This window comes from Phoxinus phoxinus, assembly GCF_949152265.1.
Source record: "Phoxinus phoxinus genome assembly, chromosome: 2".
In the NCBI taxonomy this organism is placed as follows: domain Eukaryota; kingdom Metazoa; phylum Chordata; class Actinopteri; order Cypriniformes; family Leuciscidae; genus Phoxinus; species Phoxinus phoxinus.
The window spans coordinates 4,188,331-4,204,420 of NC_136877.1; the positions used below are offsets into that span (position 1 = coordinate 4,188,331).

General features: G+C 39.1%; 1 protein-coding gene across 2 annotated transcripts in view; it reads right to left on the reverse strand.

Moving 5' to 3' along the window:
- The window catches only part of LOC306991069 (globoside alpha-1,3-N-acetylgalactosaminyltransferase 1-like), a 29,615-nt gene extending 16,308 nt beyond the window's left edge, over positions 1–13,307 (reverse strand). The window contains exons 1-4 of one of the 2 annotated variants that reach the window (XM_079598548.1): positions 13,106–13,307; positions 10,330–10,365; positions 943–972; positions 693–830 (exon numbers count right to left, since the gene is read on the reverse strand). In XM_079598548.1, coding sequence (XP_079454674.1) covers positions 693–830; positions 943–972; positions 10,330–10,365; positions 13,106–13,167 — 266 coding nt within the window. In that variant the 5' untranslated portion in view covers positions 13,168–13,307. The remainder of the gene's footprint in view (positions 1–692; positions 831–942; positions 973–10,329; positions 10,366–13,105) is intronic. The other variant, XM_079598547.1, reaches the window with a different exon arrangement.
- Positions 13,308–16,090: the final 2,783 nt, after the last annotated feature.

The window sequence follows — 16,090 nt, forward strand, 5'->3', positions numbered from 1 at the left end:
TTTAGAGATAAAACTCTTTACATTCGATTATCATGAAAACACATCCCAGAGAACGATCGACACGGTAACCATATGTTAATTACCCCTTCATTTTTCGCCGGAAAGGTAGGTACAAAGTATGCTAGGTACAAGGTAAGATGGGTAAGGTAAGGTAGGTACAAGTATGCTGTTAAATCTCAAAATAATTGTATGTCATATACTAGAATTGTTTGGGGTGGGGGTAACTTAAAGGGGATGTCTAATGCTATTTCATGCATTCTGACTTATTTATTACTCTGTTGAAGAGTTGGATTGTCATGCAACATGGGCAAAGTTTATGAGTTAAACGTATGACAGTATTTCTGTGCCAAATACACTCCTTCAGGATTCGTATTAGTTTCGGAAATATTTTTCCGAGGACTGGCATGGCCATGACAACCATAAAGGGCTTGTATAGGCACTTCTCCCGAAAGAGCGAGCACACACACACACACACACACACACACCAGAGCGAGAGCAAGAGCAACGCCCATCAACGTGCAAGTTTGGCTGAATTTGAGGAACTGAGAAGAGTATCATAGTTCAGTGTTGGCCTAATAATAGAAAAAATGTGGTACTTAACGTAAGCATCAGCATTACTTAAAGGGGATTCTGGTTTATTTAATACTGTTTAAAGTCAATGAAGATCAGAGATAGGAGAGGTATATACTTACTTTCCAAGAGCGAAGACTGTAGTTGCTATGGTGATGTTTTGTTGTTTGTAGATTGAATCAATCAATGTGGGATCAAAAGTTCCTTCCCATACAACTGGGGCCAACCATGGTGACAAGAGAACACCTTTGCCATCTGGGCTGTTTTAAATGAGGAAATTCACATACATATGCATCAAATCCAAATCCAAATGCATAGTAGTATGAAATAAAAAATAAATGTATACAAAAAAATAACTGTTTATGTTCTTACCCCACTACACTGGGCTGGTTGTAAGGAAGCCTGTTAATAAAAAAAAAGATGTTGTGACCAGTTATAATGTCGTGTAATTATCTACACGCAAAGCTTGTTATTCCTCATTTTGTAATGTCAGTTGTAGATGATGTGTATTACAGTGGGCTGGACTTGGTTCTTAACATCTAAAGCTCTTGATTGACTTTATTATTGTTTAAACTCTGCAGGGCATTACACCAAAACCAGATAGGCTACCTATTAACTAAAAAAATCTAACGATATCTTTCAACGCTCTTTACAGTCTTGCCCTTTAATACCTCAGCAACTTCCCACACACTTTAGTCTTGTAGCTCTTTCTGAATATAATACTATACAATACCATTACATATATAACATTAGCACAAAATTTAAATAAAAGTAAATTGGAAAACATAATTTTGGTAAAGTAAGAACAGAATTTAGAAAAAATTAAAACGGATTCCCTTTCTTTTTTACTTTGTCAATTTACAGTGTTAAGACAACCTAGATCGGTTAGTTAACGGATAAATCTAGTTAACGGAATCCGCCACATAAACGTAACTTCTGTACATAGAAAAAGTCTTAGATCTTTGAGTTAAGCTCATGAAAAATTGGGGCAAAAACAAAAGTATTGCATTTATAATTTTGTTCAGTGTATATATATATATATACCGGCTCGACACATAGGCTATAGAATCTAGCGAACGTATTGTGTCGCCCAGCCCGCAGCTCTACAGACATCTGTCAGCGAGGCACCCTGCGCCAACGCCCAGGAAGCGGCTACACTCAGGATGATTTTCACATAGTTTTGGAGCAAAATATTCTAGGCTATGTGATACAATTTTCAAAAGTCTTGTAAAGAAATAATCAGTTTGGGTTTCATGACCTTATTTCAGTGACATTTTTTTTTTGTGTCATTTTCACAAACCACGCATAAATGTTATTATCTCAAAACTAAAAAAATGTACATACATGCTGCTGACATATTATTGTAGCAGAGTGTCACAGTGTCTGGTGGTTCCCTGGGTTTAACATTAGAGGTCTCAGTTTTCACGGTGTCTAGGCATTTTCACTACATTTCCCATAATCCTGTCTGTCACTGATTGTTCATTTCCTTCAGCTGTTTCTCATCACCTTGTTTGCACTTGTGTGTATATATACCCTGTCTGTTTCAGTGTTTGTCACGGAGTCCTTGTATATTGTCCCCACACTTCCGTTCCTGTTGCTGCCTGTTCTTATCTGTGTTCTTGTTTCTGGATTGCTATTTGGTTTTTGACCCTTGCCTGGACTGGATTGTGAGTACGGATTACCCTATTAAAGAATACTGCATAGTCTTGTGTGTGTGTCGTGACAGAAGGACTCCGTCATGCAAGGATCCAGCGGTATGTTTTTTAATGTCTCTTCCCCAGCCACCGAGCGGGAGAGGAGACCATTTTTTGAGGGGACCCGGTTGGTCAGATTTCGCGGGACCCGTGGAGGGTTCTCCATTCTGGCCCCTCTTCGACCCTGGGCTGGTGATGTCCAGTCCAGAGCTCCGTCCGCCGCGGTTTCTGTCCAGCCCAGAGCCTGCACATCGCCATCCAAAACGGAGGAGGAAGACCTCCAGTTTCCCCAAAGACCCGGAGTTCGTCTTCGAGCAGCCCGCTGTCGTCCCAGAGGCCGTCCCCTCCGAGCAGCCCGCTGTCGTCCCGGAGGCCGTCCCCTCCGAGCAGCCCGCTGTCGTCCCGGAGGCCGTCCCCCCCAAGAAGCCCGCTGTCGTTCCGGAGGCCGTCCCCTCCGAGCAGGCCACCGTCATCCCTGAGATCGGCTCGGAGCAGACCACCATCAGTCCTGCAATGGCCAAGAGAGCGGTCCTCCTCCTTTATGCAGTGGTGGTACTGCATGCGTGGAGGAGGCACAGGATGTCTGCCGATCCAGAGACCGTCCACGTCACGTTTGCCGATCCAGAGACTGTCCACATTGTCACTTCTGCCATTCCAGAGACTGTCCACGTCACGTCTGCCGATGCAGAGACGGTTCCTGTGCCGGAGGCTGTTCCCATCAGTCCTGCCATGGCAAAGAAGGCTGTCTTCCTTTTTTATGCAGTAGCAGTACTGCGTGCTTGGAGGAGACACAGCAGGTCTGCCGATCCAGAGGAGCTTCACGTCACGCCTGCTAATCCGGTGTCTGTTCCTGTGCCTGTGCCTGAGCCGGTGTCTGTTCCTGAGCCAGTGGTGTCTGTTCCAGTTCCTGAGCCGGTGGTGTCTGTTGCTGTTGCAGTTCCTGAGCCGGTGGTGTCTGTTGCAGTTCCTGAGCCGGTGGTGTCTGTTGCAGTTCCTGAGCCGGTGGTGTCTGTTGCAGTTCCTGAGCCGGTGGTGTCTGTTGCTGTTCCTGAGCCGGTGGTGTCTGTTGCAGTTCCTGAGCCGGTGGTGTCTGTTGCAGTTCCTGAGCCCGGTGGTGTCTGTTGCAGTTCCTGAGCCGGTGGTGTCTGTTGCTGTTCCTGAGCCGGTGGTGTCTGTTGCTGTTCCTGAGCCGGTGGTGTCTGTTGCTGTTCCTGTTCCTGAGCCGGTGGTGTCTGTTGCTGTTCCAGTTCCTGAGCCGGTGGTGTCTGTTGCTGTTCCAGTTCCTGAGCCGGTGGTGTCTGTTGCTGTTCCAGTTCCTGAGCCGGTGGTGTCTGTTGCTGTTCCAGTTTCTGAGCCGGTGGTGTCTGTGACTGTTCCTGAGCCAGGGTCTGTTCCTGTTTCGCCTTGATCTTCACCGCCATGGCCGCCCGAGTGGTCGTCTTCACCCTGCTCGTCTCCACCATGGCCGCCCGAGTGGTCGTCTTCACCCTGGTCGTCTCCGCCATGGCCGCCCGAGTGGTCATCTTCACCCTGGTCGTCTCCGCCGTGGCCGCCCGAGGGGTCTTCACCGCCGTGGCCGCCCGAGGGGTCGTCTCCGCCCTGGTCACCCGATGGACTGTCTGCTTCGCCCTGGCCACCCAATGGACTGTCTGTTTCGCCCTGGCCGCCACTTAAGCCGTTCCCCCTTGTTCCTGTTCCCCTCCATGGACCTGGCACCCCATCCCACCCCCTGATCCTCCACCTTTCCACCTCCCGCCTTATTTATTTCGATCTCCATTAGCTGCACACGAGCAGCTACTCTTCCTGGAGTCGATACAATCCAACATACCGCTTACAAGACTTTTACACCAATTTTCAATGCATTACATTTTGCAAAACAAAACACTAACGCAATTAAAAACACCACACCCCTACTCACACATACCTACACACTAATCCCAACACACACTCATATACACCAGACCTAGTTTATTCATCATTCTGAGATATGAAGTAATCTTCTGTTACAATAATACAATTTGGTCATAATACTGTAAGCAAGAATTTATAGTGGAATAACAATTTACCATTTGCAATACATTTAATTTATGATCAAATGCCTTTTTAAAAGGACTTTAAACTGATTTTTACTGTGTGCATTAACAATGTCTCTGGGCAAAGTGTTCCAACCGGACATGGCTCTATACAACATAGTCCTCTTTCCATAATTTGTTTTTACTTTGGGTAGTATAAACCTACCCTCTGTAGCATGTCTAGTAAAAACAATACTTTTTGTCTTGCCAACATTTGAGACTAACTTATTATTTGTAACCCACTCTACTACACACTTTAGTTCTTCCAATAACACAATTTCAAGGTCGTCAATTGTTTCTTGAGATGAATAGATAGTCGAGTCATCAGCGTACATAGCTATTTTTACTTTCTTTAAGACTAATGGCAAGTCATTTGAAAACAGGAGTTGGCCCTAGGCAATATACAGACTTTGGTGCATTAATCATAGACAAACTGATCTATAAATGAACATGCATTACAGAAACTGTGTGAATGATTCACTGACTTGTGTAGTGTCTTTTAATTCTATTATTCTTATTTTTGATACTGTGTGATCATAGTTCCATTTCCTGCTTCCGGTTCTGATTGTGTCTTGCTTTACTAAGAACAAATATACTCCTTGACATTTTGCTGTGAACATATTTTATATGTGACTTCCAGTTTAATTTATCATCAATTATTACCCCAAGAAACTTATTTTCCTTTACTCTTTCAATGCCCACCCCATCTATTTGTATCTGTACCTGCGTATTCTTATAACAATTACTGAATAATATGAATTTAGTTTTACTTAAGTTTACAGATAATTTGTTTCTATCAAACCACATTTTTATTTTGCACATTTCAGTACTAATCCTCCCCAGTAGTTCATGCAAATCTCCCCCAGAACCGGAAATACTAGTGTCATCTGCAAATAATACTAGTTTTAATGTTTTTGAAATGTTGCATATATCATTGATATATAATAAGAACAATTTTGGACCTAATACTGACCCCTGGGGGACACCACAAACAATGTCCAAGCATGATGATGAATATTCACCCAACTTCACAAATTGTTTTCTGTTGCTTAAATAACTTCTCACCCAGTGCAATACTAATCCCCTGATCCCATACCGTTCCAGTTTATTGATTAATATTTCGTGATTGATTGTGTCAAAAGCTTTTTTAAGATCAATGAATATATTCCAATTGAATGCAGTCTTTTGTCTATTGCTTCTGTGATCACCTGAACTGATTCAGTTAGTGCCAGTGATGTTGTATTGTTTGCTCTAAATCCATATTGACTGTCAGAAAGTAATTTGTATTTGTTTATGAAATTTTCTAATCGGTTATTGAATAGTTTTTCTAATATTTTTGAAAATTGTGAAAGTAAAGAAACAGGCCTGTAATTTGTGAAGTGGTGTCTATCCCCAGTTTTATACAATGGCACAACTTTTGCTATTTTCATTTTATTAGGAAATTTACCACTTTGGAATGATAAGTTACAGATGTATGTAAGTGGTTTTGAAATCCCATCAGTTACTTTTTTTACAAATATCATATCAATTTCATTTAAATCGGTAGATGTTTTACCTTTACAGTTATTTACAATATGTATTATTTCTTTTTCTTCAACTGCTGTAACAAACATTGAACACGGATTTCTCACTATGAGATTATCCTCCCAATCCCCGGATGACAGTGAATCAGGAATTTTTTCTGCTAGGTTTGGTCCAACATTTACAAAAAAATTATTAAAGCTATTTACCACATCATCCATATTATCTTTTTTCATATCGTTATCAATAAAATATTGAGGGTAGCTCTTTTGTTTCAAACCATTTTTAATAATGCTGTTCAATATGTTCCATGTTCCTTTAATATTGTTTTTGTTATTATCTAATATTTTACTATAGTAATCTTTCCTACATACCCTTATAATATTGGTTAACTTATTCGGTAACGCTTTAGATTACAGCCCGGAAAGTACTGCGTAATTAAAATGAAATTACAGTGTAACTTTCGGTAATTACAGTGTACCTATAAAGTACTTATGTGTAAGTATAGGGGAACAATATGTAAAGTCTTGGGAATAAAGGGGTAACAACCAGAAAAAATACTGCGTAATTAAAACGAAATTACAGTGTAACTTTCGGTAATTATAGTGTACCTATAAAGTACGTACGTGTAAGTATAGGGGGACATAATGTAAAGTTTTGGAATAAAGGGGTAACAACCAGGAAAAAAAAAAGTATTTAGGCAAATTATTTATACTGTAAGTATTTTAGAACTACGGGGTACTTATACTATAATACAATCTTACTTTTGGGAGCAATTTAGCGAGTAGGCTGCATACACTGCACCTTTTTGTAATAATAGTGTACAAATACATAAGGGCTTTTTTTAATTACCAGTGCATTTATAAAGTAGGCTTTTTTTTTAAATGCAGGGGAAATATACTCTTGTTTCATGTAGTTACAAGTATGACATTGCGGGCCGTAAATTAAAGTGGTGCTTCTTACCCTCTTGTTTCATGTAGTTACAGGGTAAGTACAATAAAAACACATGTATACACACAATCTGATATCACTTGGAAAACTTTATTTGAGAAACAACTTATTTCAAAACGGATTTACAACACTTAGTTACTCTTTTCTAGTTTCCTCATTCTCTTGTTCCTCTTCTTCTTTTTCTTTCTTTCCACTGATGAATCTTAAGAAGGAATCCCTCTTGCTATTCTGTATTATGTGTTACAGAAAATACAGTACAGAAATGTCCTCACCATTTACTCATCTTTTACCCTCATGTCATCCGAGATGTATATGAATTTCCTTCTTCAGATTAACACAAACAAAAGTTTTTAGAAAAAGAAATAATCTCTGTGAATGCATAATGCAAGCTGATGTGTTCCTAAAAGTTGACATCATCAAACAGCACATACAGCAATAACTAAAGTAATCCATACAACCCCAATGGATGAATCAATGTCTTCTGAAGTGAGACGATAAGTGTTTGTAAGAAAAATACCAAATAGTTTAAATGTTTAAACTGTAGTGTAGACTATCGCTTCCAACCAACTGTCACCTGCGCGTGCATGAGAGGGTTGAGTTCACGCTTGACAACTTAAAGCGTGACGTAAATGCGCCGAGAAACCGAATGTCGATTTAAAAAAAAAAAATGTTTTTATTAATGCTCACAACAAAATAAAATCAATAACACATAATAATAATGAAAAACAAACAATACAGAAGAACAGAGACGGCAGTTCTCACGCGAGTTTCACATCAAACTCCCGCGAGAATGCAATGAACGCTTGAAACTAAACGCGAAGCCAAGCCGACTCTCATGCACTCACTGGACGCTGGTGACAGTTGGTCGGTAGCGAAAAATGAGTAAATTATGAGAACATTTCTGGGTGTACTGTATTTTATTTTAATAATACAGAATAGCAAAAGACTCCTTCTTAAGGTTAGGCTAATCAATGGAATGATAGAAAAAGAAGAAGAGGAACAAGAGGAGGAAGCTATGCAAGAGAAACAAAAAAGGACAAAACGTACTTTCTGTCAGGACTTATTTGAAATGAAAAGTTGATTTTAAAACAAATTAATAAAGAATAAGAAGTGTAATATGTTGTAAATCTGTTTTGAAATAAGTTGTTTTTCAAATAAAGGTTTCCAAATTATATCAGATTGTGTGTATACATGTGTTTTTATTGTACTTACCCTGTAACTGCATGAAACAAGACTATATTTCCCCAGCATTTAAAAAAAAAAAAGTTGCAATAGTTTTACTTGCCTTGAAACAACTTAATCAGTGCACCTTTGCAATAAAAACAAATTATAAATGCACTGTATACCCCGTAATTTGAGAAAAGCCTTTATGTATTTGTATACACTATTACAAAAAGGTGCAGTGTACTTGTGCTAAATTGCTCCCAAAAGTACGATTGTATTATAAGTACCCCGTAGTTCTAAAATACTTACAGTATAAATCATTTGCCTAAATAATTTGTTATTTTCCTGGTTGTTACCCCTTTATTCCCAAGACTTGTTCCCCTATACTTGCACGTAAGTACTTTATAGGTACACTGTAATTACCGAAAGTTACAGTGTAATTTCGGTTTAATTACACAGTACTTTCCGGGCTGTAATCTAAAGCGTTACCGTCCCATTCAGTTAAATAAATACTTTACAATTTGATGTCCATGTATGTTGAATTTTTCCCTGTTTTTTCATAAGACGTGCTTTTCTGGCGATATCGCCGTTTCGTTTTGTTAGATGCTCATTGATGAATACGTTTGATCCCTTCAGTTTCCTTTCTTGTTTTAACAGAGCTATTTTGTGTTTTCGGCTGATAAATCTCATAATGACAGCTCGTTTGTCGTTGCCATCTCTCCGGGGCAGAGGGTGGCAGGCCTCTATGTTGTTGCAGTCCATTTCAATCCCTTTGGATTGTAGGAAGGCAGCCACCTGTTGCTCTACGGAATTTACCTCCTGTTCACCGGGCTCACCCCCGTTGTCATCGTTCACCGCCCGAGCGTATGACCAGGGTTTGATCCGGAGCCCAGTCACAATCACATCATTTATCCGGGTGTACTGCTCCAGCTCCGCCACTCGACTCTCCAGGTGCACCAGACGTTCTGGATCCTGAGTGCCTTTACCTCCTCCACCAGGTCCATGATGGCTTTCTGCTGTAGTTTCACAACAGAAATCTCCTCAGACAAGAAGTCCAAAGATTTCTTAATGTCGTCACCCTCCTCGGCTGTCAATGCCTTCTTCGGACCCATGTTGCTAGGTTACTCGAGGTAGCGTCGTTACCCCAGCCGCTCGCTAGCTAGTTTGTCAACTAGCCGCCTTGCTCCGTTCTTTCAGTCCGTGTATCAAAAATCAGCGTCGTTAAATCAGGCCGAGTTCAAACCAAGGGTGTCGACATGTCCGTAATCCAAGTCAGTATCCAATAAACACAGAATAATCCAAAACCGAGCAGCACCAAAACACCACTCTCCATTCTCCATACTCCACTCCATTCATATTAACTTTACTACATTAAGTTAATTATATTAACTGATCCAAATATTCATAAATATTAATAATTAATAAACCAGTTATTATTGATTATTAATATTTCACAGAGCTAACTTGTTACACTCGACCTATGCATTTGCAACGAGAGATAGTATCCAGACAGTAGCCACTGCCTCTGGCGGTCAGGAAGAACACAATAGAACGGAGATGAATGAAAGGTAGTTTGTTTAATAAATAATTCAGAAACATAGCCAGCAGGCAAGACAGCATGCAACACACAAACAATACCGGACACTAGACCGAGCACAGGCAGGAAGTTAGGCCCTGTTTACACGTACATGGTTATTTTGAAAAACGGAGACATTTCCCTTCATTTCTGCCTTTCGTTTACACGGAAACGGAGAATTCGCCTCTGAAAACGATTCTTTCTAGAAACTCCGGCCCTTAAAAAAAAAAAAAGATTTTGTTCTATCTAAAAATTTCCGAGTGGAATTTTTTGAAACCTTTGTTTGCACGTTTTGCATGTAAACTGAGAGTATCTTGCTTTATTATTATTATGAATTAATATTTAATTTCTTAAATAACCAAACTTCAACAACATAAGAGCTGCTGATGACAGCGCTGCTGATGACACTGTAAAGTGACGCTTGAGTGATCAAGTATTCCGTATGTATAAAAAAAACTTTCATTCAATTCCTCCGTTCTCCTTTTCTTTCCTTGCAGCCTTCCCCCACATCCTACAGGGGTGGAGCTGAGACACAAGGAAAGGAAGCGAGAAAAGGAAACAGATGTGCAAAAATAAGAATTGAGAAGCACCCTCGGTCTGGTCCCCAAACTACGTTTCACAACCAGACACGCGAGAAGCAGTAAGAATATAACGCAAGATAACTCGTGCATGATACTTGAATTGTTATTAAAGCAAGTATCCCATTTATTTCTAGAAGTATGCTAATAACTGCCCGTGTTTTAGAGATATTTGCTCAAGAATGTTTTGAAAAAACACTCACCTTGTTGGAGTGGAAGTGTAGGCAAAATAAATCAATCTGTGAGGAAACACAATAACAGATCATGAATGATAAAGTGAAGCAGATCATATGTTTTCTCAATTGAATTATTAGATTTAATACACAGATACATATAAACCTGTCACAGTAGTTTGATGAGGTTTTGCAGTGATCTATACTGTAGCAAACACACATTGTATAGAAAAGTTTATAAGGGTTAAATCTGTTCCTAAATGCCCAGCAGAAAGACTGTGGAGTTCATTTTCAGGAGCTACTGTGGTGTCATCATTATTACTTATTTCAATGTAACTCTAATCAACTAATGGACAAACGCAAAGTGATAAAATATGAAAAATAGTGATATAACTGACAAGGTAGTAATCAATCAGTTGTGACTTTTATAACTTTTACAGTGACTTTTTCACTTCCAAATCATTTCAAGATTGCTGTGATTGATTAGTAGAAACTCTTTCAGCACCAGTTGCAATAAGATAAGGGCCACACTGAAACTATTTATTTGTATTTATTTTTTACTATACAATAAAACCGCTAGTGTTAAAAAAGTGTTAAATTAATAACACTAATGTTTTAATTGTTTTAATAATTAATTGTCTAATATTTCAGCATGCTGGAAAAGTTTTTATTGTTGAAGTGCTCAGTAATCATCATTATCGTTGCATGATTTATAAACACCCACCAATACCCGTTTGAAAACGCCCACAAATTTAGAAACGCCCACATTTGTTCCTCAGAGACGAGTCCACGCTGCAGGATTTTCAAAGTAGTCATGTCACTGTTCTTTTCACACTGCCTATCTGGGGTAGCATCAGTTGCTGCCAAGTTGCATGATGGATCTGCGACAGAGGGTTTCACACTGCATGACTTAACAAAAGAAAGATTCGCCAACAACTTCTGTCTGGTTCGCAAACTACGTTTCACAACCAAACACACGCGAGAAGTGATGAGGAAATAACGAAAGATCACGAGTGCGTTCTCGCGCTAGACTGAAATTGTTAATAAAAATAATAACCCGCAAGAAGCTTATGTATATGATGCATTTCAACAGATCCTCCTAAATATTTCATAATGCACTTTTAAAGAAAACTTTCCTCAACCAGATGAAATCAGTCCCTTCAATAGCATGGTTGGAGGAAACCAACCATAAGATACACCGAGACAGACTGTGCATGCGCGATGACGGGAAGTTAAATGTTCGAACGAAGAAATAAAAACATTAAGTTTTCCCTACTTAATTATTTGTGTTCATTGGACAAAATAGTAGTACATATGCAGTTAAATAGTTTTTATAAATAAACTCAACATTGCACTTAAAAATTTGCCCCCTCAACTTAAAATGTTAAACTGAGTTAACAATTTGCAAGTTGGATTTTTTTACAGTGTGGCAAACTACTTAACAAATCCTGTCTGAGATTGATACTGGTCATCTAAAAAGATATAAGAAATAAAACAAACACTTTATTTGAAAATCGAAAATCTGACTGTTTATTGTAATACAATCCTACCGATATCTCGCTTGCATAATAATTTGGAACAAAGTGTATGATAAATAAAAGATACAAATAGTGCAGCTCCATTTTGTTTTACATCTGACGGTGTCAGGTTCTCGTATCGCTACAGTAGTACACGAGTTTCCCTCGTTACTCATAATGTTCTGATGTGGGAGGCTAAAATGTAACATCATGACAATGCTGTTGTTTTATATGGATGTAAAAGGTAAGAGAATTATGAGTCGTTCAAAGTAAAAAAAAGAAAAGAAAACGAGCAATTTGTCAAAATGCTACTAAAATGATGCCTTGCCTGCCTTGAGTGAAAAGGCTTATAAATAGAATAGGTTTCTAAATGCAAATAATTGATCCGTGACATTAGTCATTAGTTAACCATTGTCTTGTACAGGGTGTGTCTCACATACGGTACACACAAAAAACAGCAACAGTACTTTCTCAGGAAACACTTCTGCCAGTTGATTTAGTACAGTTTAGTTTATTTTGCAGCATATTCTGATCGAGCACACTAGACAAGAAAGTGTAAGACTAGAGAAACTGGAAGAGAGGGCTACTCTCTGAGAAAACAAAGGTAATAAACATTCAAACTCTCTTGCTATCCCCATTTGAGATACGATCACACTTGAGTTGATCACCTCCCAATTTACACATCATTCCCTTCACGCATCCCTACCTGAATTCACCAAATCTATATGGTTAATATATGAACAATTATCATACAGTATTATGCATGTTTGGAATCATTTGAAATGTCTCAGTGCGACTGGTACAAAGGTCTCATTCCCACACAGAAGTAAACCAAAAAGGTAATAAGGTGTGGAGAGTTTAGAGGTTTGAAAATGTGAAACCTTTACAGGGAAATAAGTCATGATAATTTAGGGAGTTTTCACATCTGTAGTTCGGTTCATTTGGTCCGGACCAAGGGCCAAAAATGATACATTATTATACATCCTTTTTGTGTATATAAACAAAGCAAAGTATAATAGTTTGTAATTATTGTAAATATTTGTATGTATTTAAAAAAACTATGATTTATCCCTGATTATCCACAGTTTAGTCCACAAAGACTGCTGTTAATAATTAGGCCACCATGTGAAAAAAAATTCACAAAATTCACATTGTATCAGTCCAAATTAAAATGACACTTAAACTCCTAAACAGGTCCATTACTGATATGTTGTAGTTTATTCATTTAATATCCAAACACTAACGGTAACAGGAAGCCAGCTACAAATGACAAAGTAGTAACTACGTACCCAGTTATTGAGAGGCCAGCCAACACACGATGAAAAGTACTAACATTTTGAAAGAGTTTCATTATTCCTGTAGGCTATTAGGTTTTGTGTCCTTATTCACTCGAAGAACGGAACGTCCCACAGAGAAAGCAAGCAAGAGAGTGATAATGGGAGAAGCGTGTTGCTGTTATGACTAGACTAGTGGTTTTCAATGGAGGCGTTTAGAGAACAATGGGGCGTTGAAAGCAAGATTTTTGAAAGGGGTGCGTTCACAAGTAAAAATAACGCATATTTACGCATTTTTTTTCATTTACTTATTCATTTTAACCATTTAGTAATTTATTTGCAATAAACACTTTAAGTGGGCTATTTAAAAAGTGTTAGGACTATGTTTCCAACAGATTTAACTTACTCACTAACCGCATACCTTGTGGTAAAGAAGAGACAACTCGACGCCTGTGAAGAGACGACCCATATCCGGCGATATGTTATGCCCTAAATTACAGTTTTTCTCAAATGCTAAAACACATTTCACAAACGTTTCCTCCATGTTCCCCAATGTCTAAACACAACACCCTTTCTTTTCTAAAGCTACATAAACACAACCACACCTTCTCACTTCAAAACTCAAACTTTCACACCAAAAGAGCAGCTTGAAGCTTTCAAAAAGGTAAACACTATACACATCATTACACACTACAGCAAAACAATTGAAAACACAATGCTCAATTTGTGAGAAGGTTCTTTGTTTCATAACTGCCAATGCATATTTTTAGAAACTTTACAGTAATGGATCTTCTTAGATCTCTGCAGAGGATTAGGCATTTAGATTTGTGAGTTTTATATCAAGAGTATAAATCTATAGTAAATTCTGCATGTACACTACTGTAACACAACTCAATGCAAAAACAGAATCTATTGCACACAACAGTACTCTTGAAAACATGATCAGGGTGTGACGTTTTTTTATTTACTTTATTCACACCACACACACACCACAATCACTGTGTGGCATCATGTCGCTGAGCTGTATGTGCGAGGTTGTCTTGCTCCATTGAGAAGCTCACCCGTTTCCCTTTTATGCTAAAGCTCTGATTGCTCATTGTAAAACAGTGTGACGGTGTTTGATCATGTGATGAGTCAGTGTGCATGTTTGAATGGCTGAGTATTCCTTGTGAAAACAAGAGATTTTCTGCATGAAATTTGTGCCAAATGTAGAGAATTGTGTGTAGTGTTTTGAAAAAAGTGTGTTTTAGAGCTGCAAATTGAGTGTAAAGCAGGAATTCGCCTTTGGCTAAGCCACACCCTAGAATGTAGATTGACCAATCACGGCGCAGCCAAGAACGAGCTCCCACAGAGGTCCGACACTTTTTCACAGCGCTCCATTGACTTTAACACAGGCGTCTCATATTTTTAGTCTCGGCAGGATATTACCGTCGTAGTTTTATCAAAAATATGGTTAAACGTTGTGCCTGGGGCATTTGTAACACAGATACGCGTTTCCCAGAGAGGTTGGAGGGGGGTGTCTGTTTTTTTTCCCTTTCCAAAACCGAAATCAAATCCTGACAAGTGTCGTTTTTGGATTAAACTGTGTGGACGTCCTCAGTTAGCGAAACCCCTCAAGATCAACAACACACTTTTAAGATAAATGTTGCTTTTAACCTTACTGTGAAGTTAAACTAGTTAGACAGTTTTAGGTTATGATTTCGGTTCTCTACCCTAATTGTTGATACGCTAGCACACGCTGCTAATAAATACAACTTTATACTTGCGTAGTCTGTTTGCTTTGTAATAACGATTATAGAAGTGAATAGAGACCTAACGTTACCCAGCTTTGCATGAACAGTGTTGCTCTTGATATTGTTAGTCCCAGTCTCCGTCTCGATTAGGATATGCGGTGGTTAATTTTTTGACTGTGACCGTTATGCTTTTGCCTCTATTCGGATGTCTTGTTGTTGCTTGCGTTTCACCGTATGTCTTGAATATAGCCTTCGAACGCACACTGCAGCCCCTTCTGCCTACTTCTATCGGACACTTTATTTGCTGCTTTATAAAAATTTGATACAATTTCAGCAGGAAGAGCCGTCACAGCATAAGCCATGTTGATACCAAACCAGAGCCCAGATGAAGTTGACGGACGTAGCAACAGTAACTAAGGGGGCTGGGCTTAGCTAAAGGTGAATTGTGCTTATAGTTTAGCAGAATTGGTTCAGGGTTGGTGAATGAGTTACATGTTGTGGTCATTGTGTCAAGTACCAGAATCTGTAGTTTTTCAAAAAAAACATTTTTTCTCGATTGCTACATTTCTTGAAACTATGCCTGATGCCTCGTATTCTCAAAACAGTAAACACAAATCCATAACGTCTCACCCAATTCCCCAAACATCCTATTTTCAGGTCAAATGAAGCTCTACACTCAAAACCATTCACTCTAGCTGAAAAACCCAACTTTCCCCTCAGACATCACACACAAGCCTTCACAAACACACACACTACAACATATAGGGCCCTATCTTGCACCCAGCGCAATTGACTTTGAACACCGACGCATGTATCATTCCTATTTTGCACCCGCGCACAGCGGACTTTTCCCTCCACAGACACACGTCGGTAAATTAGGGAATGAACTTGCGCTCGCGGGGGTGGTTCAGTGAAAAGAGGCGGCGTGTTCCGGCGCAAAAGTACCCTGCTGCTATTTTCCAGTTTTAGAAAGCAATTGCGCCACTGATCAGGAAAAAAACAGTCTAAAGACAGTGGCGCGTTGCGCGTTAGTGATATGGTATTTTAAGGGCGCGTGCTTGGCCATAATGTAGCGTGTTAACGCGCATCCACTTTGATTCTCTAATAATTATAAACAGACGCAGCAGTTTTCATTTTTGCAAATCATACATTATTACAAGGAAAAATATTAACACACGAGGGAAATCATTGTTGTGTCCGTGAAGATGTGAAAAAGATCTATCTAGATTTAAAAAAAAAAAATCTAGATTAGGCTACACATTTACCC